Here is a 27,063-nt window from a genome sequence, read left to right on the forward strand (position 1 = left end):
ATGCCTGAAGAGGAGGCCAGGGGAGGCCAGGTAGATGTCATTGCCTCCGGGGACAATCTGATCATTCCCCAGGGCAGGTAGGACTGGCTGGACACCACTAAGGCTCCTCGAAATGGAGTCAGATTCTCCAGCCTCATCTGCCTCCGTATTTGGTGAAGAGAGCTACAGAGAAATCATGGAGAAAAAATGGGGCACAATGTGGTCAGGGATGCCCTTCCTGAGGGGATTTGCACTTGACCTGAGGGAGGCGTAGGCCAGCCCTGGGGGTGTCTGGGGCAGGGGCAGGGACCCTGGTGGGAGGGAGGAAGGGTGCTGGCCAGTGGGGCTGGCCAAGGGGCGGGGCAGCGGGAGGCATGAGGGATGAGGGAGTTCGGCCATGGCCAGACTTTGATGCTGTGTGAGATGCAAACACTGGGGCTTTGGGGCAGTGGAGTGACCTTGCTGATGTGTTTTCCGGTTTATTTGCCTCTACAAGATCCCTGAGATGAGAGTCTTGTCATACGAACCCTGGATGCCCAGGGTCAAGAGAGCGATCTGCTCTTGCAGGCAAACAGTGCTGAGTGGAGGGAGGGAGGGGGAGTCCAGGGCCAGCCTCAAGTCACTGGGGACATCTGGATGAGTGCTGAGACAGGGCAGGGGGCTCCACATGGCATATCCTCACCCAGATCTCAGGGCTGGGCTGCCCGGGAGAAGCTGACTTGGAGCTCACTCTCCAGACAGCTGGCAACTGGGTACCTCTCCCTGTGCCTGGCACCCCTGCCTGCCACATAAAGCCATCCTGCAAAGGTGCACTGGGTCCCAGATCATCCACCTATGACACTTCAGGGACATCCCTGCATCTCCCATCTATACCAGCCACCCCTCTTGGCTTCGAGGTCTGACCCTGGTGGGTTGCTGGCTACCGGATGTCTGACAACAGCCCAGCCTGGTTCGGAAGTGCTACCCAAGGCCCTCCTGTCCTCACCTCCAGGTCCAGCTGCCACCCACGTGGTGCCCAGGGAGTGAAAACATCCTCTGCTACCACCTCGTCCTCACAACTAGTCTGTTCCACCACCTGTTCAGTAAGACGTTTCTGGGGCGGCCCATCCTTCTTCAAGGCCGATATCCACTCGCACGTTCCCCTCCAGGTTTTCCTTTCACAATTCACAAGAGGCAGTGAGGAGTGGGGAGTGGAGGAAAAGCTGGCACAGGGGAGTTCCTGTTACGACAGCAATGTCACCAAGAACCCTGGGTCCCACATCCTAAGAAGTGTGGGTGTCAGCTCAAGGCACTCCCACCTCAGGTTTCCTGTGGACAGGGCTCTGGGCCTTGGGTCTGACCCCACTTCTCTGTGAGGACCCTGTGTTAGCCAGGGTCCCCAGAGAAACAGAACCAATAGGGGATACATATGTGTCTCCTACATAGGCCCAGCAAAGTTGATATAAAATTGGCCATCGCAGACCTCTTCCCTATGCCCACCTAAAGTGGTCGTTTTAAGATGAGAAATAATTTTTGAGAATCATTCCCAACCATTTTATGTGTGTGAATACATTTGAGTTTACCGGTATTTTCAGTTCAGCATCAAACTGCTGTCACCTGTGTGGCATGAATCGCAGTGAAGCCTTGACAGATGTCGGAAAACAGACTGGCTCATTCCATTCTCTGGCTACAGGGCTTAAAATGAGAACGACTTCCCCTTCCAGATGACCCAGTTTGTCTCCTCCCAAGACAGCAGTTGTGCAGCGGTGACACTTTGCGGTAAATTCCTCATATGAGCACCCCCCCGCCCCGCTAGCCCCGGCCAGAGGCAAGAGAGACCAGGCGTAAGGCCATTCCCTAAGAGTTCTGGCCCCCTGCCCCTGCGGCCCTGACAAAGCCAACCTGTGTTTGATGAGACTGTGGGCAAGTATCTCAGAGGCCCAGGACACCTACAGTGGGTGTGAGACCTGCCCCTTCACTGGATTGCAAAAAGCACCCAGGAGATGTTGGAAGAGTGGCAGGGAAGGGGCTGAGGATGTAGGGCGGCTGCTGCAGGGGCCTCTCCACACATTCACCCACTTCCCTTGTGAACTGCTTTCTGCTCGCATGGCGGGGAGAACCCCTGACACATCATCCATCAGAGTGTCTTGTTCTGACTCCCCTTCATCTAGCCAGTCCTGACTCAGCCACCCCTGACCACCACCAAGTACTGAGCAGGGAAATGGCAAGGCAGCCACTGTCTGGTACTCAGGAGTGGAGCTCCTCCTCAAGAACAGGGTGCCGTCCGGGCGCAGTGGCTCACGCCTGTAATCCCAGCACTTTGGGAGGCCGAGACGGGCGGATCACGAGGTCAGGAGATCGAGACCATCCTGGCTAACACGGTGAAACCCCGTCTCTACTAAAATACAAAACTAGCCGGGCGAGGTGGCGGGCGCCTGTAGTCCCAGCTACTCGGAAGGCTGAGGCAGGAGAATGGCGTAAACCCGGGAGGCGGAGCTTGCAGTGAGCTGAGATCCGGCCACTGCACTCCAGCCTGGGCGACAGAGCGAGACTCCGCCTCAAAAAAAAAAAAAAAAAATTAAATTGTCGTTGCAAAAGCAATATCGTACGTCATACAAACAAACATCACAGAGGTAAATTAAATGAGAAGTTGCGTCCTCAGCCAGAGCTCAGACATGCTAAGAAATTAACCTTACGTATTTGCCCATGGAGTTCTCATTTCCAGTGTCCTTTTTCAAATGTAGATCTACTCTTCTATCTGCTGCATTTGCTATCTGCCTGAAAAATTCCCTTTAACATTTCACATTGTGTTGGTCTGCTAATGAATTCTTTTAGCTTTGCATGTCTGAGAAAAATCTTTCATTGTTTAAAATAAATGACAAACTTTATTTTTGAGAGCAGTTTGGGGTTTAGAGGAAATCTGAGCAGATAGTACAGAGTCCCATAGACCCCTCTCCTGCACACAGTTTTCCTTATTATTAACTTCTTGAATCACTATGGTACATTGTAACAACTAATACACCAATATTGATGCATGACTATTAACTGTAGTTATCAGTTAATAGCTATTTAGTCTATTTAACGATTAGTTAATAGTTAATTAGTCTATAGTTCACATTAGGGTTCACTCTTTGTGTTGCAGTTACATGTTTTGCTGTTGTTGCTTTGTGTGTTTTTTTTGAGACAGGCTCAGGCTCTATTGCAGTGTAGTGGCACAATCACTGCTCACTGCAGCTTCCACCTCCCAGCCTCAAGCGATCCTTCCTACCTCAGCCTCCTGAGAAGCTGGGATTACAGGCCTGTGCCACCATGCCCGGCTAATTTTTTTTTCTTTTTTCTTTTTTTGTAGTGACGAGGTCTCGCTGTGTTGCCAAGGCTGGTCTTGAAATCCTCCTGCCTCCGCCTCCCAAAGTGCTAGGATTACAGGCGTGAGCCACCATACCTGGATAGTTATATGGGTTTTGACAAAAGCATAATAACATGTATCCACCATTACAGTATCATACAGAATAGTTTCAGTGCCCTAAAATCCTCTGTGCTCTGCCTGTTCATCTCTCCCTCTCCTCAACCCCAATCCCTGGCAACCATTGATCTGTTCACAGTTTCTGCAGTTTTCACTTTTCCCGAATGTCCTATCATTGGAATCATATAGTGTTAATACGTAGCCTTTTTATCCTGGTTTCTTTCTTTTCGCAATAAGCATTCAAGGTTCCTCCTTGTCTTTTCGTGGCTCAGAGCTCATTCTTTTTATCACTGATTCATACTCTATTGTTTAGCATGTATGAGTTTGTTTATTCATTCACCTATTGAAGGACATCTTGGTTGTTTCCAATTTTTGGAAACTGTGAATGCAGCTGTTATAAAAATCTAAGTGCACCTTTTTGCATGGACATAGTGGTTGAGTAAGCACCTAGGAGTGCAAATGCTAACCCATAAGGTAAGACTTGTGTTTTCCACAGAGCAGACGTTTTAATTTTAACAAAATCCACCTTGCCAAATTTTACTTTCATGGATTGTGTGTTTGACTTGTCAAAAAAGTCATCACTAAACCCAAGACCACCAGGATTTTCTCCTGTATTATCTTGTAGAACTTTTATATAAAAAGTTTGAGATCTATGTCTAGTTTTTTGGTTTTTTGTTTGCATGTGGATGCTCAGTTGTCCCAGAATCATTTGTTGAAAAGACTATTCTTTATCTATGTAATTGCTTTTGCTCCTTTGTCAAAGAACAGTTGAATGTATTTGTGTGGGTCTATTTCTGGGCTTTACTATTTTATTCCATTGCTCTATTTGTCTCTTCTTTTGCCAACTCCACACTGTCATGATTACTGTAACTTTACAGGTCTTGAAATCTGGTGGTGTCAGTCCTCCTACTTTGTTCTTCTTCAGTATTATGTTGGCTATTCTGGGCATTTTGCCTTTCCATACACACTTTAGAATCAGTTTGTTGATATCCATGAAATAACTTGCTAAGATTTTGATTGGTGTTGCATTGAATCTACAGATTAAGTTGGAAAGAACTGATAGCACTGCTGAGTTTTCCTCTCCATAAACATGGAATATCTGCCTATGTAAATATTTGATTTCTTTTATGAGAGTTTGGTAGTTTTCCACATGTAGACCTTGTACCTATTTTGTCAGGTTTACGCATAAGCATCCCATTTTTTGGTGCTATTGTAAACAGTATTGTATTTTTAATTTCAAATTCCAATCGTTCATTGCTGGTCTATAGGAAAGCAATTGGCTTTTGTTTATTAACCTTACATAGTAGTCCCCCATCTGTGGTTTTGCTTTCCATGGTTTCAGTTACCTGCAGTCAACCACAATTCAAAAATATTAATTGGAAAATTACAGAAATAATTCATAAATTTTAAACTGTGTGCTATTTTGAGTAGTGTGATGAAATCTCGTGCTGTCCTGCTCTATGCTACCCAGTACGTGCGCCACCTTTCTGTTCAGCATATCCATGGCATATATACTACTTGCCCATTAATCTCTCTGTGGTGACAGAGAGACCACATTCATGTAACTTTTATTACAGTATATTGTTATAATTGTTTACTTTTATTATTATTGTTAATCTCTTGCAATGCCTAATTTATAAATGAAACTTTATCATAGATGATCCAGGAAAAAACATAATATATATAGGGTTTGATTCCATCCCTGGTTTCAAGCATTCGTATATGTACTATAGGGTTTGGTACATATCCCCGACAGTGTCTTAGAATGTATCCCCTAAGGATAAGGGGGGACTGCTGTATCCAGCAACCTGGCCGTAGTCACTTCTTAGTTTTAGGAGTTTTACTGGAGATTCTTCAGGGTATAATACACAGTTAATCTTATCACCTGTGCACAAGGACAGTTTCATTTTTTCTTTCCAAATTTGTAACCCTTATTTTCACGTCTTATTGCATCAGCTAGGACTTCTATATGATGTTGAACAGAAGTAGTGAGGGGGGACATTCTTGCCTTGTTCCTGATCTTAAGGAGAAAGGGTCCACTTTCTCACCATTAAGTATGATATTAGCTGTTGGTTTTCTGTAGATGTTCTTTATCAAGTTGAGGAAATGCCCCTCTATTACTAGCTGGGAGAGAATTTTTTCTTTTTATTTTTTGAGACAGAGTCTCGCTCTGTGGCCCAGGCAGGAGTGCAGTGGTGCGATCTCGGCTCACTACAACCACCAACTCCCTGGTTCAAGCTATTCTCCTGCCTCACCCTCCCGAGTAGCTGGGATTACAGGTACACGTCACCATGCCCGGCTAATTTTTGTATTTTTAGTAGAGACGGGGTTTCACCATGTTGGCCAGGATGGTCTCAATCTCCTGACCTTGTGATCTGCCCACCTCGGCCTCCCATAGTGCTGGGATTATAGGCATGAGCCACCCTGCTTGGCCAGCTGGGTAAGAATTTTTAACATGAACGGGCATGGAGTTCCAGTTGGGCATGATGAAAAAAATGTGGAGCTGGATAGTAGTGAGGGTGCACAAGAATGTCAGTGTACTTCATGTACACTTAAAAATGGTAAAAATGATAAATATTTTGTATATTTTACCATAATAAGAATAGTGTATTTTGAAGACAACAACACGACCTCCCACATGTGGCTCTAGCCACTTGCACTCCAGATACCTGGCCGCACCCCTGTCTTAGGCCCTTGCATGACCTTCCCTCTGTCCCGAGGCTCCTCTGCAGATACGACAAAGATGAGTGGACAGATGCAAGGGGATAGGCAAGGGGACACTGAAGACATACTCAGAAGGCTCCCTGTGGCTGGGTGTGGGAGAAGCCTGGAGGAGGCCGAGAGTAGCAGTTGGATTCCTGTCCACCTTCCTGTGCTTACTACCAGCTGGTAAGTACAGGAAGCCAGCTAACCTCTTGTAGTTTCAGTTCCCTCATCTGTAAAATGGAGGTATCAGTGCCGTCAAGCCAAAGGGCACCAGGAACCTGCCTGTAATTGAATGAGTTGGGGATTATCTCTCATTACAGTGAGAAGGATGCAGATCATGGAGAACTGCAAGGCATCTCAGTAAGAGGTGTCGGGAAAACTTACTAAAGGTTATGGGCTTGAGTTGGGTGATTTTTTTCATGGATTAGATGTTGTCAGGAATTGGGGGAGTGGATGGGTGGAAAGGGCGGTTCCCTGGGCATCTCAGTAGATGTTATCTGTGAGAAGGCCAGGGCAGAGGGAGGCTCAGCTGTAGCTGGTAGAGGAGCAGGAGTCATTGCTACTAACTTGGAGTGGTTATGTTTTAGAGTTTGTGGGTGACACAGTGACCCTATTTTTGTTTGTGCTTAGACAAAATTATGATGTGGCCTTGGATCATGATGGTGCTTCTCTACAAAAGTATTTATGTCCAATAGGAGACCCCATGGCCTCCATCTGAGCGCCAGGCCAGTTCCTGATGTTATGGTCTACTTTTCTTCTTGGAGGTCATACTAGTACCTATTTCTTGGAAATAACTTATGTAGAGTGCTTAGTATGTACCCTGTGAAGGGTTATGAATGCTGATGGTCGTGGGAGCTGATATGGATGGGAATGGAAGAGACACCTTGGAAAACCAAGCAAGAGTCTGAAGTTGTGGCAGGCCAGGTTTCACTAACACAGGCGTCCATTACAACTGTCCAGCACGGACTGAGTAGCCAGGTTAAACATTAAAAGCTGATTGAGCCGATGCCCTTATACAAAGGTTGGAATGTAACAAAGAGCCCACCAAGATTTTTGCCTAGGCTTTTCCTGGGCCTTGAAGCATGACAAGATAATGAAGGAACTCTTAACAGGACCCTTTTAGGATTAAACAAATTGTACTAGGGATCTGAAGAAACTCCCCAAGCCTCCACAGATAAGTATATGGGGGTCTAAGGGAACTGCCCATACCATTATGATTTAGCAGGAGATAAGATAAGGGTAATCACCCTGGCACCTGGACCCATTTAGATTAAGTAAACTTACTGAGGCTCCAGGAGAGGGTCTTCAGGACTTAGATCTTAGTTATAGATTAGAAGAAGTTAATCACTATGTCTTTAGATGAATGCACATGTACACGTAGACATACAGCTTAGAAGGTATACAAGCTTCAGAAAACTTTGTAATTTTGAGTTGGTCTGGTGATAATTTCCAGGCCTTCTCCTTGTAACCGGTTACAGAAATAAAACCTCCCTTACTCCCCAGCTCACCTGCATCTTGCTTTAGGGCCAGGAGAAGTAGCAGCCGGACCCTCAGTTGGTTCCAGGAACAAAGGGAGTGTCTGAAGACAGCAGTGATGTGATCACATTGTTTTAGGAGGACCACTCGCCAGAGCCCAGGGGAGTGGTGGGAGGGGTGGGGAGAGGTGAGGGGAGCTGGGGCAGGCCAAGGAGGGATATATGGAGGACATGTCCCCTGGCAGTAGGAAGAGGGTCAAGGATGACTCCAGGGCTTCTGTAATTTGAAACAGAAGCTCTCAGGTGGAAGGACACTACCGAGAGCCCCATGAAGGTCATGAGGTGGTGGGCCATCTCAGGTCCGTGGATCCAGGACCACGGATCAACAAGAGAAGTGAGGTCTCCCTGGGACCACATAATGTGTTGAAGGCACCGGCCTTTGGTTTTCAAACTCTGCTCCCAAGTGGAGCTCCAGGGTCTAAGGAGGAATGCGGGGCAGGAGGGAGGCGAGGACGGGAGACCCAGGCCCACTCGTCCGCAGCAGCGACGCTGGCACTTGCTGCACATAATGGGGTGGTTTGCATGGCTGTACTTGAAGAAAAGGTTCTGCAGCTAAAGCCCATCTGCAAAGCCTCACGCGAAGTTTGGGCAATAGGCTGTGTGAACCCAGAAAATGTGAGACAGGTCTCAGTTAATTTAGAAAGTTTATTTTGCCAAGGTTGAGGACGCGCCCGCGACACAGCCTCAGGAAGTCCTGGCGACCTGTGCCCAACGTGGTCGGGGCAGAGCTTGGTTTTATACATTTAGGGAGACATGATACATCAATCAATACATGTAAGAAGTACATTGCTTCGGTCTGGAAAGGTGGGACAACTTGAAGCAAAGGCAGGAAGACTCCAAGCGGGGAGGGAGCGTCCAGGTCACGGATAGGTGAGACACAAAACGTTACGTTCTTTAGAGTTTCTGATTTGCCTTTCCAAAGGAGGCAAATCGGATACATATCGATCTCAGTGAGCAGAGGAGTGACTTTGAATGGAATGGGAAGCAGTTTGCCCTAAGCTGTTTCCTGCTGGAGTTTTCCTTAGTGATCTTGGGGGCCCAGGCTATTTTCCTTTCATAGCTGATTTCACAAAGCCGGCTGGGTAGGAGGGCCCCAGGGCCGCGAGGCCGTCCGGGTGGCAGGGCGGGGGCCCCAGGGCGGCTGTGCTTGGTCCTGGGAGGCCGCGCGAGGGCAGCGCCGGCCCGGAGTCAGCCGCCGCAGGGCACCCTGGAGAGGCGGAACGCCCCCAGCCGTGGGTCAGCAACGGCGTCTCAGGTGACCCTCAGGGAGGGCTTCTCAGGCAGCCTGTGCGGGGTCCGTCCTGGCTGCGCACTGCGCGGACGGCGCGCCCAGGAGACTCGGACCCGGCCTAGGGCCCAGCGAGCTCTCAGCCGGGCGGGCGGACGCGGGCAGCCCAGGCGAGCGGGGCCCTCCCCGCGCCGCCATCACCCCTTTCCGTGCCAGGCCGCGGCGCAGGCGCAGTCAGGCCGTTGTGCGCAGGCGCAGTCAGGCCGTTGTGCGCAGGCGCAGTCAGGCCGTTGTGCGCAGGCGCAGTCAGGCCGTTGTGCGCAGGCGCAGAGGCGGAGGCGGCGGATGTTCGCGGCGGCCGAGGCTGGAGCGGCGCTGCCGGGCAGCGGGCGCACGAGGGACGCTCCCGAGGAGCTGCAGGTCGCAGCCCAGGCGGTCCGAACCCGTCGGCCGGCCGAGCCTGGAGGTAGAGCCGCCGCCGCCGCCGCCGCCGCCGTCCCCCCACCTCGGCCCGGCCTGCGGCGAGCGGGCGGTGTGTCCCCTCGGCCCCTTCCCTCCTCTTCCCCCACCCCGGCACCCCTGCGCCCGGAGCGCTCCTCTGGGGGCCTCGCTCCTCCCCACCTCGGGCACCCTCGCTTCCCCCCAGCGGCCCCCAGGGCGCCCCGCCTTTCTCTCTCCGAGCGCTCGCGGTTTCCCTTCGGTCTCTCCCGGTGCCCGTTGCTCACTCACACTCTTGGGTCTGTTTAGTCCAGACCTGCAGCTTGTCCTTGTTTCCCAAGTGGGCAACGTTTGCAATTCCAAGGCAAGCCATGAGCTAAGGTTTAGAACAAAGTCTACCTTGGACCCTTTCAGAAGATGACAATTTAAAAAAAAAAGTTGTCCCCCCCGCCCCGTGCCTTGGAGGTAGTAAGAATTGGAGCAGAGCTCTGGGACTTCCATTCACGCATCGAAAGAGATCTTTGTTGGAGGAAGGAGAACTTGTCTGAGCTTCGTGCCTTTTGTTTTTGTGAGAGGGTTATGTCTCCCGAATGAATGTTTGCTCCAGCGTTGCACCTCAAATAAGTCACCTAAATATCCACGCCCTCTTTACCCACCCCCTTTACTCGTGTGCCTAGAATAGTTTTCGTTTTTCTTCTCCAGGGAATGGCTGAACAGCTCCGATCTGGGCATTTGATAGAATGTCATTCAAGAATGAGTGACGTTGAGGTGCCTATAAGCACCTCAGAAATTGTTGTGGCCGTGCTTGGGGGAAATGGAGCCCTACACGCAGGTGATGAGAGGAGACCTCAGAGGTGATGGGTCCAGGGCCTTTCTCCCTGTCCCACCCCAGCTCGTACCTCCAGTGGAACTTGGCTGGGGTTGTCAAGAGCTCCTTTCATTCATGGCAACTTCATTTGTTAGAAAGCTTCTCTGTGTATTTAGTAGGCGTTGTCTCCAGCATGTACCACTGGTCTGGCTTTTCGTAGGCCCATTAATAGTGTGCATGTGACAGCCTTTCAGGTACAGATGCTCCTCGACTTGTGATGGGGTCGCGTCCCATTAAACACGTCGTTAAACCTGAAGTCGAACCATCCTAAGTCAGAGACCATCTGTATTTGAAAAAAGTCCCTTTGCATTCTTTGTAGGAGTTCTGGTTTTCAAGGTGAGAAATCTGTTTGTTTGATCATTCTGCCCAAAGGAGATGTGGCTTTGGGTCCTTTTTCCCACTCACCTTCCACAATGAATTACTTTGTCCATATTACCCTTAAGAAGTGACATCCAGGTTGGAGTGTGGTCTTCTGTATGTAGCCTCCCAAAACCCCATTACCATAGCTTCATGCTTGTGTTGACACAGCCACAATCACAGCCTCCTCAGGTGTCAGTTCTGAGACCTTCCCATGCCTGTCACCACCCAGCAAGTGTCCCTCATGTGCCCTGGCAGTTGGCATTGTAAGGAGCAGCCAGGTTGTCATGGACTGTTGCTGGTTACTACAGAGTAGTGAAGTATAGTAAGGATTAATTACAGCAGATAATGTGCACAGTATCATCGAGTGCAGCATTCTAAAAATGATTCTACACTTTTACTTTGAAAAATTGGATTTGACTAGATTGTAGAATCTAGGTGAAAATGATAGGATTTGGTTTGGCAAAGAGCTTAGTTGTTGGTGTTTTTGGTGACATCATGACTGATCACATCCACAGTCTGTTGTAAAGAGCGATGGTTTCCAGCGTAAGGGAGTGTTAGATTAACAGACAAAAATGGTAATAAATGTCAGACTCCACAGCTATTCACATGGATCCTACCAATGGCAATAGATATAGAAAGGGTTGCCCCATAGTCAAAAGATTACCGGTGTGTTGTGTGGTAAAGAACGTTGCTGTCTTGAGTCTTTTTAAAAGCTGCATTGGTGTGGTATTAAAAACACAGGCCTTATGCCATACAGTCCTGGGTTTGAATCCAGCCCCCTTCTCACAAACTGGCTGACGTGATCATGAACAAATTAACTGGCCAGCTCCAATTTGCTTCTTAATGTTGTGAAGTGTAAATGAGGCCATGACTGACAGGTGGTACCTGGAAAAAGGTGCTTGTTTTTACTAAAAAGCTGTCCGAACTTTCCAGTTAAGACAGAGTTCAAAATAAGTGATAGTTACTTAATGGAAAAGGAAACCTATCCAACATACAGTTTGAGGTTGCCTTCTAAAGATGTGGCATCGAGACAGAATGTCAGAACATTATTTACAGGTTTCTGGGTGAGGAGGTGGCTTTGACTGAGGAGGGTATGTGATTTCCAGCTCCTTTCCTAAATAGAACCTTAAGCATCCAAACACATGATTCCGCTTTTAACCACTGACCTAAATTTTAAGATGTCTGTGCCAGGCTAGGGGTGCAGCCTCAGAGCTAAGTGGCTTATCCAGGATTAAACTTGACCTCATTAGGACCTAATTCCATCTAAGTCTAAATCAACTGGCTGTGGACCATAATCTAACAAGGGCTCTGAAACAATTCAAAAAATTCAAAAAGGGTGTGAAAATTTAATGACTGGACCATCCTATTGATTTGCAAAACCTAATATTCAGCTCTAAAATCTTGAGTATGAAGTCTGAGTATTCCACCATAAAAATAGAAGAGAATTTGTGTTAAGCCATAGCCTTCACACTTTCTGTTCACTTGTAAGGAACTACGTGATTATTTTCATTCCTGGGAAAACCTCTCCCACCACTGTCACCTGTTGTGTACGTGGGTGTGTATGAAATCTGCCCCTGGCCCCTCGCCACCCTGCAGTATTTCTTTACGATCCTCATTCTGCTGTTAGAAATCCAGAGGAATGTGAGGAGGAAAGCAAGTATAAACTTCATCATAATTATAACAGGTTGTTAAAAAGATTGTGTTCATTTCAGAAAATGTCTTCATGAGGTCTGGTGGTCTTTTCCCCCAACAATTTGTATCTGGTGTTCTGTAAAGCATTACCATTTTATGTGAAGTTAAAGCAGTTACTTTGAAAAAGTTACATGGGGTAAGTATAAAATTGGAAAGGATATTTTTGTAGTTTTAAGAAGAGTAAGACTTCTCCATATGAAAGTGTTTTCTTGTGAATTAGATGAAGCTACACTGTATTTTAATAGTTAGGCTCAGAGGTGACACATTCTGTGCTTTTTCTTCTTGAAGGCAGCTTGGGAGAAGGTAAGACAAGTAGTTGTTCTTTTTAAAGAGTTGGGAAAGCTGCATATCATGCAATTAAGAAGAGGCTGTAGGAAGTTCTGGTAGCAGCCCCTCCTACACTTAAACTTTAGCCAGGAAGCTGATTTTGCATTTGTTAGAAGAAGGTATTTGTCACAATGTGTTCAATTTGGGAAGAGTGTTTTCTTGCTTTTTTTGTCTAAAATTTGAACATCAAAATATCCAGATCAACAGGTCAAATGGATTGCTTGACTTGGGTGGGTATTTTTGTGTTATGGTGGGGATGTAGAATTCCCAGATGGAATATAGGACACCACCTAAATTTTTTTTCTTTTTTCTTTTCTTTTTTTTTGAGACAGAGAGAGTCTTTCTCTGTTGCCCAAGCTGGAGTGCAGTGGTACGAGCTGTGCTCACTGCAGCCTCTGCCTCCCGGGTTCAAGCGATTCTTCTCTCTCAGCCTTGTGAGTAGCTGGGATTACAGGCATCCACCAGCACGCCTGGCTAATTTTTGTATTTTTAGTAGAGACGGGGTTTTACCATGTTGGCCAGGCTGTTCTCGAACTCCTGACCTCAGGTGATCCGCCCACCTCAGTCTCCCAAAGTGCTGGGATTACAGTCATGAGCCACCGCACCCGGCCTAAATTTGAATTTCAAATAAATATCAAATAATTTTTAGTGTTGTTGTTTACCTGATTTTCCAATTGAACTGGGATTTTTTTTTCCTTCCAAATCTAGCATCTCTGGGTGGGGCGGGGGATGAGGTGGGTGTTGACAAAAGATAGTCTATTATTTTCAGAATTCAGAATTTGAAAGTGGTATCTGTTTAGAACTTTTATTGTTTTGCTCTTACCTTTAACATAAATCACTCTTTTTAAAAATTTTTAATTATAGTATTGCCTAAGTGTAATCTTGAACATGGGCGGTGCTGTGAGTGCTGGTGAAGACAATGATGAGCTGATAGATAATTTGAAGGAAGCACAGTATATCCGGACTGAGCTGGTAGAGCAGGCTTTCCGAGCTATCGATCGTGCAGACTATTATCTTGAAGAATTTAAAGAAAATGCTTATAAAGACTTGGCATGGAAGCATGGAAACATTCACCTCTCAGCCCCATGCATCTATTCAGAGGTGATGGAAGCCTTAGATCTGCAGCCTGGACTCTCATTTCTGAACCTGGGCAGTGGCACTGGGTACCTGAGCTCCATGGTGGGCCTCATTCTCGGTAAGTGTGGAAGGAGAGTCTGAAAACTCATCTGTCTCAGGGAAGGAGGCGTCTCCTTTGACAGAAAATGTAGTCTGCTAATGGCCCGCCTGGGTCGAGACCCCAGCCTTCCCAGTAGTTATCTGATGTTGACACATCACTGGGTGGTGGATGGAGAGATGAGGGAGGAAAGCCTGCATGCATCTCATGGCCCCAGGTTCTCCAGGGGGACCTCTCCTGTTCTCTGTCCCCTCTGCCTGTACTGCCAAAGCCTGTACTGTGCACCTGCCCTCTGGACAGTGGAGGACAAAGATAGTTGTGTAAATCTTGACCCCACTGTGATTTCTTGATTTAATTTTATCACTCAGTCTTCCTTGGCACTCCTTCTCTAAATCGATGGGAATTAACTTTAAAGTCCTTTCGGAGTACTTCTAAGCAGTTTTTTTTTTTTTTTGACAGAATCGTGCTCCATCGCCTAGGCTGGAGTGCCGTGACACAAACATGGCCCACTGCAGCCTTGACCTCCTGGGCTCTAGCAGTCCTCCTGAGTACCTGGGGCCACAGGCGTGCACCACCACACCTGGCCAATTTTAAAAACTTTTTTGTGGAGATGGGGTCTTGGCGTGCACCACCACGCCTGGCTAATTTTAAAAACTTTTTTGTGGAGGTGGGGTCTTGGCGTGCACCACCACACCTGGCCAATTTTAAAAACTTTTTTGTGGAGGTGGGGTCTTGGTGTGCACCACCACACCTGGCTAATTTTAAAAACTTTTTTGTGGAGGTGGGGTCTTGGCGTGCACCACCATGCCTGGCTAATTTTTGAATTTTTTTTAGAGACGGGATCTCGCCGTGTTTCCCAGGCTAGTCTCAAACTCCTGGGCGCCAGCTCTCCACCTTCCTCAGCCTCCCAAAGTGCTGGGATTACAGGCATGAGCCACCATACCTGGCCTGCTTTTTTGTTTTAATATTAAGAGTAATATCTATAGATTTTAAAATTAGTTTCAGGGATGGAAGGGATTTCACAGGTTATCTTATTTGAAGCTATTTAGTGTATTTTCCCAAACAAATGAGTTGTGAGACTGCATATGGGAATATGGCTGTTTTTAATAATAACAGATAACTAAGGAAAAACATCACTTGGTGCAAAATGCTACGGGGGGCGGGGAAGGCATCTCTTTTTAACTCAGTAAGGTGGAAAGGTTTTGCCAGAGGAGTGGTAGGAGCTGATCTGTACTGTAAAACCTTGCTCTAAACAGGAAGCAGGGGCCAGGCTGCTGAGGCATGCTGGCTAAGACACTGGATGAAACCAGTGCAGAGAAGCTGGAGTCTGTATTTTTTCTAAATCCTGTTAGAACTGACAGGATTTACGGATAGACTGTATATGGTTGTGAAAGAAACATCAAGAATGTGGCTTGACTTGGTGGTTCATGCCTGTAATCCCAGCCCTTTGGGAGGCCAAGGCTGGAGGATCGCTTGAACCCAGGAGTTTAAGACTGCAGTGAGCTATGATTGCGCCACTGCACTCCAGCCTGGGTGACAGAGCGGGACCTTGTCTCTAATTGAGTTTTGTGGATATGGAATGAGAATTTTGTTTTTTTTCTCTAAGACTGTATAAATTGGAATTTGGTGAAGTTTTGAGACCGATTATTTTGACTTTAGGCTATAGATTGCTACCTTCAGGTGTAAAATGTGTAGATTTTATAATGCTTTTGACTTTAACTTCTCTTCGATTGAAACTGTTGTGATCCTTGTGCTTTGAGAAGAGAACATGGTGGCTAGGTTATTTATCATTTTTGAATTTGGGAATTGTGATTTCCTCCAATGTAGCTGAAAAATTGGAGCTATAGCTAAGGTAGAACCTTGGGGAGAAATAGGTGATCTAGCTGACTAGATTAGAAATGCTGTTGAAAAGAGCCAAAATGCTTAGGAAAAGATGACTTAAAGTAAGCCTGAAGTGGCCAGGCGTGGTGGCTCCTGCCTGTAATATCAGCACTTTGGGAGGCTGAGGCAGGCAGATCGCTTGAGGTCTGGAGTTTGAGACCAACCTGGCCAACAAGGTGAAACCCTATCTCTACCAAAAGTATAAAAAATTAGCCGGGTGTGGTGGTGCGCACCTATAATCCCAGCTACTCAGGAGGCTGAGGCTGGAGAATCACTTGAACCTGGGAGGCGGAGGTTACAGTGAGGTTACAGAGATCGCGCCACTGCACCCCAGCCTGGGTAAAAGAGCGAGACTCCATCTCAAAAAGAAAGAAGGAAAGTAAGCCTGAAATGGCCTTGCCGCACTTGACATCCCCTAGAAGTTATAAGAAAAGGCCTCTTCCAACTTGATATTGTTGCTCCTCTTTTCTGAATCCCGTTTACTGGGAATTTCATTGGATTTTGGGAGAAGAGAGGTCTGAAGGAAGGAAGGCCTGTTTTCTGCTGTGATGGATGTGACATGCTGCTTTGTTGCAGTTGGAGGAAGTGACTTCAGGGTTTGCTGTCATGGATGCATGTCTTGGCTGCGTCTCCAGATGCTGCAGCTTATTCAACCGTAACAGCACTTTGTGCAAAGCACTGCAGAGTGAAAGCTCATTGGCTTCCCAGTGCTTGTGAATGTGGGTCTCTCATCTGACAGATTCCTTACTGACAGATTCCTTCATTGCCTTTCACGTGGTCTGAGCTGCATCCTGGGTCAGCCATGTTCCTGTGCTTGCTCTGTGGGCTCCTCTCCCCTTTGCTCAGGGCTGTCCTTGCCTTCGTTTGTCATCAACCAGGGGAGAATACAGTAGCTACTAAGAGATGGTGACTCATAAGTCACCTACCTGAAAAAATGCTGTGTGATTAGGAAGCAGGGCATGCCTGGGAGTGGCTCTGCCAGGGGAGGCCTTGCAGGTCTGGCTTCAGTGCCATATTCCAGTGCTGTGTTCCAGGTGCTGTGTTCTGACACCCCCCAGCCACCCTGTGTCCTCCTTCCCCTGCTAGTCATCTTTTTATTAAGCAGGTGGGTTGAGATATTTGTGTTACTACTGTTTGGTGTTAAGCTTCTTGGGAATAGGACACATATCTCATATCTGTTATTAGAATTAACTGCTTATTAAGTGCTTGATAGTGAAGGTGAGGGGTCAGTGAAAATAAGATGAGTAGGAAAAATCAAGCAGCTATTTTTGGTCTCTGGCACAGTGGCAGAGTCGGGAATTGAAGTCGGGGAGTTGTCAGAAGGTCTTAACGTTCGGAGTAATTCAGGATTTCATGTTGTAAATAGTGAAAAGTTGAACGCTCAGGTAGGGTGTATTTTGATGAGGTAATGTTTTAGCAGCAGCTCTGTGTGCGAAATCTGTTGAGAGAGAAGAGCAGCAGGTACAGTTGTCCAAATGGGGGCCAGGGAAGCCTTGGCCTGGGCTGGTGACTCTTGTACTAGGAGGGCCCGCATGGTGCACAGGTGTGGGATGCACAGAAGGTTGCTCGTTTCTCAGCATTTCTGTGAGATCGTAGGGTCCAGTGCTGCATGATCCCTGTGGTAGATCCGTCTACTAAGTAAAGTCCTATGTGCCCTCTTGATTTTTACGTGTAGACTTAAAAAGTTGTTGTGTAACTTACCCATAGTAAATGAACAAGTGTGAAGTGTGAATTCTGGTGGACTTTTACATGTGCATCCACCTCCATATAAACTCCAACCGGAGCAAGATACAGAGTGGAATCAGCACTCCAGAAGGCTCCCATGCCCCCTCCTCCTTCTAGAAAGGTCCCCAGTGTTGCACCTTCCAGAAAGGTGATGACGGTTTTGCCTTTGTCAGTACAGACGAATTTTGCCTGATTTTTACCTTCGTGTAAGTGGATTCCCACAACAGAGAGACTCATCTAAGTTGAGTGTCAATACTGTGTTCCCAGTTAATGTAGGGGCAGTTTTATACGGAGGGAGCACTTTCATCACTAAGTGGGCTTGTAACATTTCTCAGTTTTATTTCAAATTACTGATAAATATCCTTTGATATAAACAATGTTTCATTGTGACTTGGAAGCATAGTTTTATCTTAATGATGATGATTGAACCCTGTTTTGTGAATATTATAATGCACACATCTGAGTGTTTTGGGAAACTTTTCAGGGAAAACAGAATCGTCTTAAATGTTACCTGTGGACAAACAGGTGAGGCCTGTGTCAGTTGCACTTGCAGATACATGTTTCTTCTTTAGTTCATTAGTAAGACTTGAACACTTGGTTTGTTTCCATTTTCAAATGATTCTTTAAAAGTTTGAGAGCAGAGAAGCCCAGGCCCCAAGTATTTATGATGTGGTGAGCCGTGGTCATGTGATGAGACTTCAAAACTTGGTGAATGTCTGCAGTTGCAGATGCTAAATCAGATGCGTCACAGTTGGTAGAAGTAAACAAATGAGCAGGAGCTCTTGCTCTGGTTCTACATGTTTTCTTCTTCTTAAACCTTTTAGGTCCTTTTGGTGTGAACCATGGGGTGGAACTTCACTCTGATGTGATAGAATATGCAAAGCAGAAACTGGACTTCTTCATCAGAACAAGTGATAGTTTTGACAAGTAAGATGAAGTACTATCCATTGGCGCAGATAATGTGAATTATAATTTTACAAAGTTTTGCTCAGATAGAAAGAAATCAGCTTATTAGTGTTCAAGTGGTAGCAAACGTAATTAAACTGTGGTGGGATGATCCTATGTGCCTGTTCTAAGTTTTAAAAAATATTCTGTGTTTTTGAGGGTTTTAGGGTATTTCAAACTGTTACACCTACATAAGGTAATTTCTGACCAATATAAGAATAGAAGAAAACAGAAAATGTTCATTTGCTCAGTATTCATGTTTCCTATTTAAGACGACTTTTTACCACCTAATTTTTCCTAAAATGAAATTGTTGCACTTTTCTTTAAACAGTATATATGAGTAGCTTTTGCCATTTTAAAATAAGACGTTAAAGTTCTTATTTTAGGGATTAAAATTTTTAGAAACACCAAGTGCAGTTTCACCACCCCCACATCTCACTCATTGTGTTAATAGATCTCACATAAGATGATAGGAAGATGACAGAGACAACAGTGATTGGAGATTGTGTTAAATATGGATAATACTTTTGATACTCACTTTCATACTGTTTGACATTTCTAGAGTTCTCGTTATATAGTGTAATTCTTTTTGGAAGTAATTCTTGGACATTTGTAATTCTTTTCTTCCAGCTCCTTGCTCTGTAAACTGTGTTACATTGCTGTGGGATTTTAACCTATGGTTAGCATAGGTTTACTGTATAGACTTGTTGCAATGTGATACCTTTAGTTGCAAGAAGCATTTTTTACTTCCAGGTTTGACTTCTGTGAACCTTCCTTTGTTACTGGGAATTGCCTGGAGATTTCTCCGGATTGTTCTCAGTATGATCGTGTATACTGTGGGGCTGGTGTGCAGAAAGAACATGAAGAATACATGAAGAATCTTCTCAAAGTGGGAGGGATCCTTGTCATGCCACTGGAAGAGAAGGTCAGATTCCCTTCATAACTGACATTTTTGCACACTGTTTACCAAGGTCTGTTCTGGGCAGTTTATGTATACTTACTCTTTTAACAATTTCCTGCATTTCATAAATGAGGAAACAGAGGCAGGGACAGGTGAGGGAGATGCCAGGTCATGCACATACCCTAGGTGGGGCCAGAACCTGACTCAGGTGGGTACTTCAGAGCCTACACATGAAACCCTTTTTCTCCACCTTCCTTCTCTCTTTCCTTTTCCTTCTTCTATCCCTTCCTCCTCACCTCCCGCTTCCTTCCCCTTCTCCTTCCCCCCTGCTGTTCTGAGTTTTAATTCTAATTGTTAATCTATTATAATTATTCTGTTATTAGAATTATATATCACATTATTAGAGTAATTCCATTCTCATCATTAGCCTAATTGTTAAATGCCTCGATGTTATGCACTTTACAGGACTCCTTGCTTGGTGAGAGTCTTGTCCAAGTTTGCTATTTGGTCATGCATGTTTGTCTGTGCTGCTGTATTTCACTGTGAAAAGCAGTTCGTAGTAAATGAACAGATTATTCAGACGTGAATTGGTCACCAAGAAGAATGTCTCCCAGGCAGAAAGAACTAGGGAGACACTAAAAGTAAAAATTAGGAGGTTTTAATTGTTTCAACAAAAATTTGGAGATGAGACCTTGCTCTGTCATTCAGGCTGGAGTACAGTGGCTTGATAATAGCTGACTATAACTTCAGACTCCTGGGCTCAAGTGACCTTCTGCCTCAGCATCCAAGTAGCTGGCACTGTAGGCATGTGCTGCCATGCCCAGCTAAATTTATTTAATTAAATTAATTAATTTATTTAATTACAGACGGAGTCTCACTCTGTTGCCCAGGCTGGAGTGCAGTGGCGCAATCTCGGCTCAGTGCAACCTCCGCTTCCCGGGTTCCAGCGATTCTCCTGCCTCAGCCTCCTGAGTAGCTGGGATTACAGGTGCGCGCCGCCACACCCAGCTAATTTTTGTATTTTTAGTAGAGACGGGGTTTCACCATGTTGGTCAGGCTGGTCTTGGAGCGCCTGACCTCGTGATCCGCCCGTGTCAGCCTCCCAAAGTGCTGGGATTACAGGTATGAGCCACTGCACCCAGCCTAATTTTATTTTTTTAGTGACGGGCTCTCACTGTGTTGCCCAGGCTGATCAAAAAATCCTGGCCTCAAGCAGTTGCCTCACTTCAGCCTCCAGAGTTGTTGGCATGAGCCATCACACCTGGCAGAATATTGTTTTAAATGTCTTTGCTTATACAAGTGAAATTACAGGTCTTTGTTGCTATACAAAAATGCATTGGATTTTTTATTGGAATTGTGTCATCTCGATTAGTTTGAGGATTGTGGACATCTTTACAGTGTCTCATCTGCTTATGTAGAATATGAAATGGGGTTTATAGTTTTATTTAAGGTTTTATACATCATTTATTGATTATATGGAAATACTTGTTGTTCATTATAACGACATTCTTTTAAAAATGTTTAAACATATGTTTTGCTGCTATACAAGAATGTTTGTTGATATTTGCTTAGTACATGGCTACTTAATCCTTTAAGTTATGAGATTTGTGACATAGAATCTTAGTTTTTAGAGGATTGACTGACTTAGATATTTTTAGAAAAGGCCAGCAGGTAATCATAGCATGAAAGAACTGACCAAAAATAGTTTTGTGACCTGTGTAGGCCACTTGGAGACTGACCCAGCTACACAGAGCACACAGAGGGTCCTGTCTCATTGTGTTCTCTGGTGCTGCTAATACTTGAATTCAAAAGAAATGCTTTGATGACCTACACTGGAGTATGTTAAGCCACCAGATTCCGGTGCTTTCGTGGGGATGATATCAGGGCAAGGCTCACTTAAACACTTCAGTGTTTGTCTCCAAAGCATGAGGATAATTGCCTAGGCATTCAAGATGACAAGTTTACATTTTAAAAAGTAACAGGGATTCTATAACAGTATCTGTGACTACAGTGCCTATCAGGAGTTAGGCCTGCCGCCCCCCGCCCCCCGCCCCCAGTAACAACAGGTCAGGATTCAGTTGGTTATTAACATATCTTTAATTACTTTATACTTTAGAACAGACCCCCTTTTCACCCTCAGTGTTGACTTTTTTGGAGAGCGCTAGAGCATTGTCTTACAAGAATCCTCACATTCTCTATGTGATTGTTTTCTCTTGCTACCCTATAACTAGTTTCTCTATAATATTATAATTTCTGTAAACAGAAGTTAGGCCTAGGGCCTGAATATATTCAGGTTAAGCATTTTTGCAGGAATATTCATAAGATAGATGTACTTCATGGCACATCACATTAGGGGTCCATATGTCAAGATATTTCATTTTATTGTAAGCGTATCTATGTATTTTTTTAGTATGTATAGGAATGATTAAATATGAGCTATTCAGTAGCCAAATCTTTTGAATATTCTCATTTTGTCTCTGGGATAGTTGACTAAGATAACGCGCACGGGTCCTTCAGCTTGGGAAACCAAAAAGATTCTTGCTGTTTCTTTTGCTCCTCTGATCCAGCCCTGCCATTCAGAGTCAGGAAAATCAAGACTTGTCCAGTTACGTAAGTATACCAGTCCTTACTTATTTTATCTTTTAGATCTTTTTCGTCTCGTTAGATTTTAAAAGGCAACAAAGCTTACAAAGAACCTTTTGATATCAAAAAGCACCACTCCCATGCTGAAACTAAAATTCTACAAGCAATTTCAGGCATTAAAAAAATTATAATCTATTTTTAGCCTATTTCAGGTTATTTTAGCCGTCGTTTAAATCTACAAAGAGCTGTTGCTGGTCACGCCATTGAAAGCTGAGGACACACATAAAAGGGAGCTCATTTTGCCACATGGGAGACTGAGCCTCTTTGCCACTTCCGCTGGGAGAGGTCTTACAGAGAGAGCCATCGAGAGGGCTCCTACAGAGTCCTGGGGCATCTGTTCCCCAGGGCACCAAGCGCCTGCTGCCTCATGGGTAGACAAGGGTGGAGAACACATTCCAGCTAATCTGCTGGGGTGGATAGGAGACTTTCCGTGGAACCTTACACAGCCGAGCCTTTGTGTTCCACTATTTCAGGATGCAAACTGAGCAAGGAACTGATGCCAGGGCCAGCACGACAGCAAAACCTCCTGATGTTTTAAAATTTAAACAACTCACACAGAAATGAGAGTTCCAATTGATTTTATTTAAAATAAAACTATCAGGATGCTCTCTGATCATTTAGAAAATTTGGAAAATGCAAATTTTAGGAAGGGAAATGCAAATAATAGGAAGGGAAAAGTTTTACATAGTCCCACCACTCAGAGACAATACATTTTGGCAGATCTCTTCCAGAAAGGTTTTTTGGTTTATTAGGAATCATCTATTACATGATTACACTTTGCTTTGGTCTCTACTAAGTGCAGGTTCTAAGAAACAGACACGGTTCTTGAAATTTGATAATGAGCAACAATAGGACGTGCAAAACGGTTGGAGTAATTAGGGAAGGTTTGGCAGAGGATGATGTTTGTGCTCGGCCTTCAAGGGCAAAAAGCAATTCCCTAAAGAGAGGAGAAAGTGGAGAAAAGTGGCAGCAATGGTAGGGCAGAAATCAAAATGCATGTTCCCTGTATAGTCAGAGTTAGGACTGGTGGGAGAAACTACTGGTATGTAGGTTAGAATTGGGTTTATCATGTTGGCTGGGGAGAGCTATCAGATGCTTCAAGTAAAAGATCCTGGATAAGCCTGGTGGTCAGGTGGAGGGTGAATCTGTCAAATGCATGCTCTGAAAATCTCACCAGAATAATGTTTTTAAGTAACTGCTGCTCTTGGCTGGGAGGTCACCAGCTTCCAGAGCCTTAACAGAGTTTGGGAAGGGCAAGGGCATCTTTGGGGTATTTGAGACTTTTTGAGGGTCTGGTTGAAAATGAGTCTTTCCCTGTGAGGGCTTCATCTGGCCTGATTAAGAATCATGACAACGTGGTGGGCAGTTTGAATGCTTGTTTTGCGGAGATGGTTTTGAAGAGAGTGTTAGATAATCAATATTAATGTGATGCTTTTAGAGTTTCTGAAGTGACCCATTGGGTTATTTGCAACTTTTCTTTTCCTGGGCCAGAGTTTCCTAGACTAGTAAAGTCACGTTCGTGAAGACAGTGGAATAGAAAACTGTGTGAGTATAGACATATGTGATACTGGATCATGTGAGTGTAGATGCGTGGTGTGGGGTGTGTAAGTTTAGACCTGCATGATACGGGGTCAGAGTGAGTGTAGACGTGCGTGATGTGGGGTCATGAGAGTGTGGACGTGCACAATGAGGGGTCATGAGTGCGGACATTTGCAGTGTGCGGTCACGTGTGTGTGGGTGTGCGTGGTGTGGGGTCGTGATGTGGGCGGCATGTCCTGGGCATGGGTGCAGGCATGCGCGGTGCGGTTGGTGTGAGTGGTGGGCGTGCACGGTGGTGGGTCATGTGAGTGTGGCACACGTATGTGGGGCATGTGGAGTGTGGGCGTGCATGGTGTGGAGTCATGGGTGCAGGCGTGTGCTGTGTGGGGTCATGAGTGCGAGCGTGCACGGTGTGGGGTGTGAGTGTGGGTACGCGTGATGTGGGGTCATGTAAGTGCGGGCATGCATGGTGTGGGGTCGTGTGAGTGCGGGCACGTGTGATGTGGGGTCGTGTGAGTGCACGGTGTGGGGTCGTGAGTGCGGGTGTGTGCGGTGTGGGGTAATGTGCATGCACGGTGTGGGGTCGTGTGAGTGCTGGTGTGTGCGGTGTGGGGTGAGTTCGGGCATGCACGGTGGGGGGTCATGTGAGTGCGGGCATGTGTGGTGTGGGGTCACGTGAGTACGTGTGAGTGTAGATATGTGTGGTGTGGGGTGGATGGGTTAGCTTTCACAGGTCACATTGGAAGCAGGAACCAGTGGAAAGCTGTTGAAATTTTCCAGGCGAGATATAAAGATGAAAACTAAGAGACTGGCTTCTACAGTAGAGAAGATTGAATGATACATAAAATGATACAGTCCTTCTGAGGAAGGACATGTGAGGTGTTCATTGTTTGTTGTAGACCTGGGTCTATGGGAGGCTCAGGATCCTGGTCAGGACTGGATTAGAACCTTGGGAGCTATTGGCTGGCCTCTGTTATGTAAAGCCACAGAATGGATGTAAAACCAAGGACTAGCAGTCATACCGAGAGGGGGAAATGGTGGAAATTGGAACCTTAGGGAGCATCACTGGGCTGCATGGAAGAGGAAGAGCCTGCAAGAGAAAAGAGCTGTGGAGGTCAGAGGGAGCAGCTGTGCCTTGGGCCAGGGTAGCAGTGAGCCACATTCCTTATCCCAAGCCGACACCTTGGAGATCTGGAGAGGCCAGAGCTGAAGGCTGGAACCCTGAGGGCCTCGGAAGGAGTTGTTTCAGCCTCTTGGGGCAACAGCTAGATCCCAGTGCTCTGGAGTCATATTTCTAGATGTGAGATGATGAAGGAAGGATGGCTGTACTTGAGGAGGGAGCTGGGTCACAGATGGGGCAAGAGGCATGATCGTGGTGTTCGGTGAGGAGACAGGATTGAAGACAAAGGAAGTGCCAGAGCCTGTCCTGGAGAAAGGAGAAGGGACCTCTTGTCGGTGGAGTCAGAAAAGCAGGAAAGGTTGAAGGGAGAAGGTGCTACTTACTGCCTTGGGCCTGGGACACATGCCTGTTTGAGGGTTTCCGAAGAACAGTGGAGATGGCTGAGATTCTCTGCAGGCCTTTCTGATTTTGGTGATAAATGTGTACAACACAAGAGCTCTCCCTGTAGTGCAAACTGTTGTTCTTTGGAGAAGTTGAGTACTGGAGGGGAAAAGTGATGCTGATTTACTTTTATTAATGATATATAATTAATACTAAACTATAAGTTTAATGTAATTTTCCCTTTGAGAAATATTTGTTCTTTCTCCTTGGTGTGGAGTTTTGCTTTTCTGAAAAATGTTTGGATTTGCATTTCTGTACTTTAATAAAAATGGAACAAATATTCAATGTGTGAATAACTATGAAAATACTAATAGATAAAAGAATATTAGGCTGGGCACGGTGGCTCACGCCTGTAATCCTAGCACTTTGGGAGGCTGAGGTGGGTGGATCACTTGATGTCAGGAGTTCGAGACCAGCCTGACCAACATGGTGAAACCTCACCTCTACTAGAAATACAAAAATTAGCTGGGCGTGGTGGCACGTGCCTGTAGTCCCAGCTACTGGGGAGGTTGAGGCGGGAGGATCACTTGAACCCAGGAGACGGAGGTTGCAGCAAGTGGAGATCACACCCTTGCACCCCAGCCTGGGTGACAGAGTAAGACTCTGTCTCAAAAAAAAGAATGTTGTAGACATATTCACTCTCTTACTAGTAGGTGGGTATTAATATACACATGAACGTGCAGGTAATAGAATAATGAAACTAGGCTGTCAGGAAAACAAACTGTAACCCAGGTGTTGATTCCACCACTGATTAATATAGCCAAGCAATATTGCTTCCTTTCCCTTTCACAGTTAAGAATGGATGCATTTGAAAATGTCTTCTGAAAAGTACCATATGATTGTAATCAGAGCACTAATTGACGTTTGCTTGGCCTGCTCTCATATTCCTTCAACATATTCATAGATTTGCCGTTAATTCAAATGAAGTTACGGGTCTTAGATGTGTAGGCATTGTGGTCGTGTCGCTCAGATGAGTTTGACTGTGTCTCATTCTTTTGTGCCGCAGCACCCGTGGCAGTTCGCAGCCTCCAGGACTTGGCTCGCATTGCCATCCGGGGCACCATTAAAAAGGTTATTCATCAGGAAACTGTGAGCAAAACGGAAACGGACTAAAGAACACCCCAGGTTTAAACGAAGGAGAGTTCGCCGCCGTCGAATGGAAACGATTGTCTTTTTGGACAAAGAAGTCTTTGCCAGTCGGATTTCCAACCCCTCAGATGACAACAGCTGTGAAGACTTGGAAGAGGAACGGAGGGAAGAAGAAGAGAAGACCCCGCCTGAAACAAAGCCAGACCCCCCAGTGAACTTCCTACGCCAGAAGGTCCTGAGCCTCCCTCTGCCAGATCCCCTGAAATACTACTTGCTTTATTACAGAGAAAAATAAGTCTCCTGTTTGAAAGGGGGAAATGAGGAAGAGCAGATTGCTGAGTGTGAAGTTTGTGCTGCCTATGTGCTGTTGAACCTGGAGGCAGGTGTTGCGGGGGAGGGAACTGCTGGGCTCGTCCACATCATGGGTTTCTTCTTCTGGTTCCTGACTGGCCTCTAAAATGGTATTTAGTTGTATGATTTCTGTGCGTAATTCCACAAGACCTTCATTGCATAGAAGATTGTTTTCCCAAAGTGGAGAGACTCTTCATAGAGAAGAAGAGAAGGCTGTTGCTTTTTCGGCTCTGATGAAGCACTAAAGTGTGTGTAAGAGAGACTGTTTGACGACCGCCCCTCATGCAACATGCACGTTACTCCCTAAAAATGAAAACCGAAGTGGAAACTAACCTGTGTTGCTTATAAAGTGTGAAAGCACAAGCTTATAAATGTATGAAATCTTTTCTGGGTGTGACGCACCTGCATCCATGTTTGAATTTTTATGATATGTGCCACTTAGTTACTGGCACTGAGTATCACTGAATTTTAGTTTCTAGTGGGGAAACATTATTGAGAAGCCCTCCCTTATTTTAAGTAAGTTAATTAAATCTTATGTGAGTTGTCAGTTGTAATTTTTCAAAGGAAAAATTTTGATGGGGTGGAGGAATGAACTGCCAGATAATCTTTCTTGAATTCCGGGAGAATTCCAAAGAGGTTTTTTTTTTTTTTTTTTTTTTTTTTTTTTTTTTAATTTACA

The 27,063-nt window shown here is 45.7% G+C and overlaps 2 protein-coding genes across 2 annotated transcripts; both read left to right on the forward strand.

Moving 5' to 3' along the window:
- Positions 1–13,060, forward strand: LOC108535257 (uncharacterized). Its single transcript, XM_017881152.1, has 5 exons — positions 1–77; positions 826–886; positions 971–1,061; positions 8,799–9,422; positions 12,269–13,060. Exons 1-5 carry the CDS (start codon positions 1–3, stop codon positions 12,328–12,330), a joined length of 915 nt encoding a protein of 304 aa, XP_017736641.1. The 3' UTR covers positions 12,331–13,060.
- Positions 9,221–27,047, forward strand: PCMTD2 (protein-L-isoaspartate (D-aspartate) O-methyltransferase domain containing 2). The gene is given in 8 exon segments (XM_017881331.1): positions 9,221–9,356; positions 13,440–13,770; positions 18,180–18,282; positions 19,054–19,225; positions 21,769–21,811; positions 25,951–26,037; positions 26,040–26,060; positions 26,063–27,047. Coding segments are annotated over 7 exon segments (999 nt in total). The 5' UTR covers positions 9,221–9,356; positions 13,440–13,463; the 3' UTR covers positions 26,329–27,047.
- The last annotated feature ends 16 nt before the right edge of the window (positions 27,048–27,063 follow it).

The sequence above is a fragment of the Rhinopithecus bieti genome, unplaced genomic scaffold (genome assembly GCF_001698545.2).
Source record: "Rhinopithecus bieti isolate Rb0 unplaced genomic scaffold, ASM169854v2 scaffold_12573, whole genome shotgun sequence".
Taxonomy (NCBI): domain Eukaryota; kingdom Metazoa; phylum Chordata; class Mammalia; order Primates; family Cercopithecidae; genus Rhinopithecus; species Rhinopithecus bieti.

Excerpts from the sequence above, each read along its gene's own strand:
- LOC108535257 (XM_017881152.1), top strand. The coding sequence starts at position 1 with ATGCCTGAAGAGGAGGCCAGGGGAGGCCAGGTAGATGTCATTGCCTCC. Across the intron at positions 887-970 it reads GGCTTCGAGGTCTGACCCTG|GTCCAGCTGCCACCCACGTG; the intron begins GTGGGTTGCTGG and ends CCTCACCTCCAG. Across the intron at positions 9,423-12,268 it reads CGGCCTGCGGCGAGCGGGCG|AAAATGTCTTCATGAGGTCT; the intron begins GTGTGTCCCCTC and ends TGTTCATTTCAG.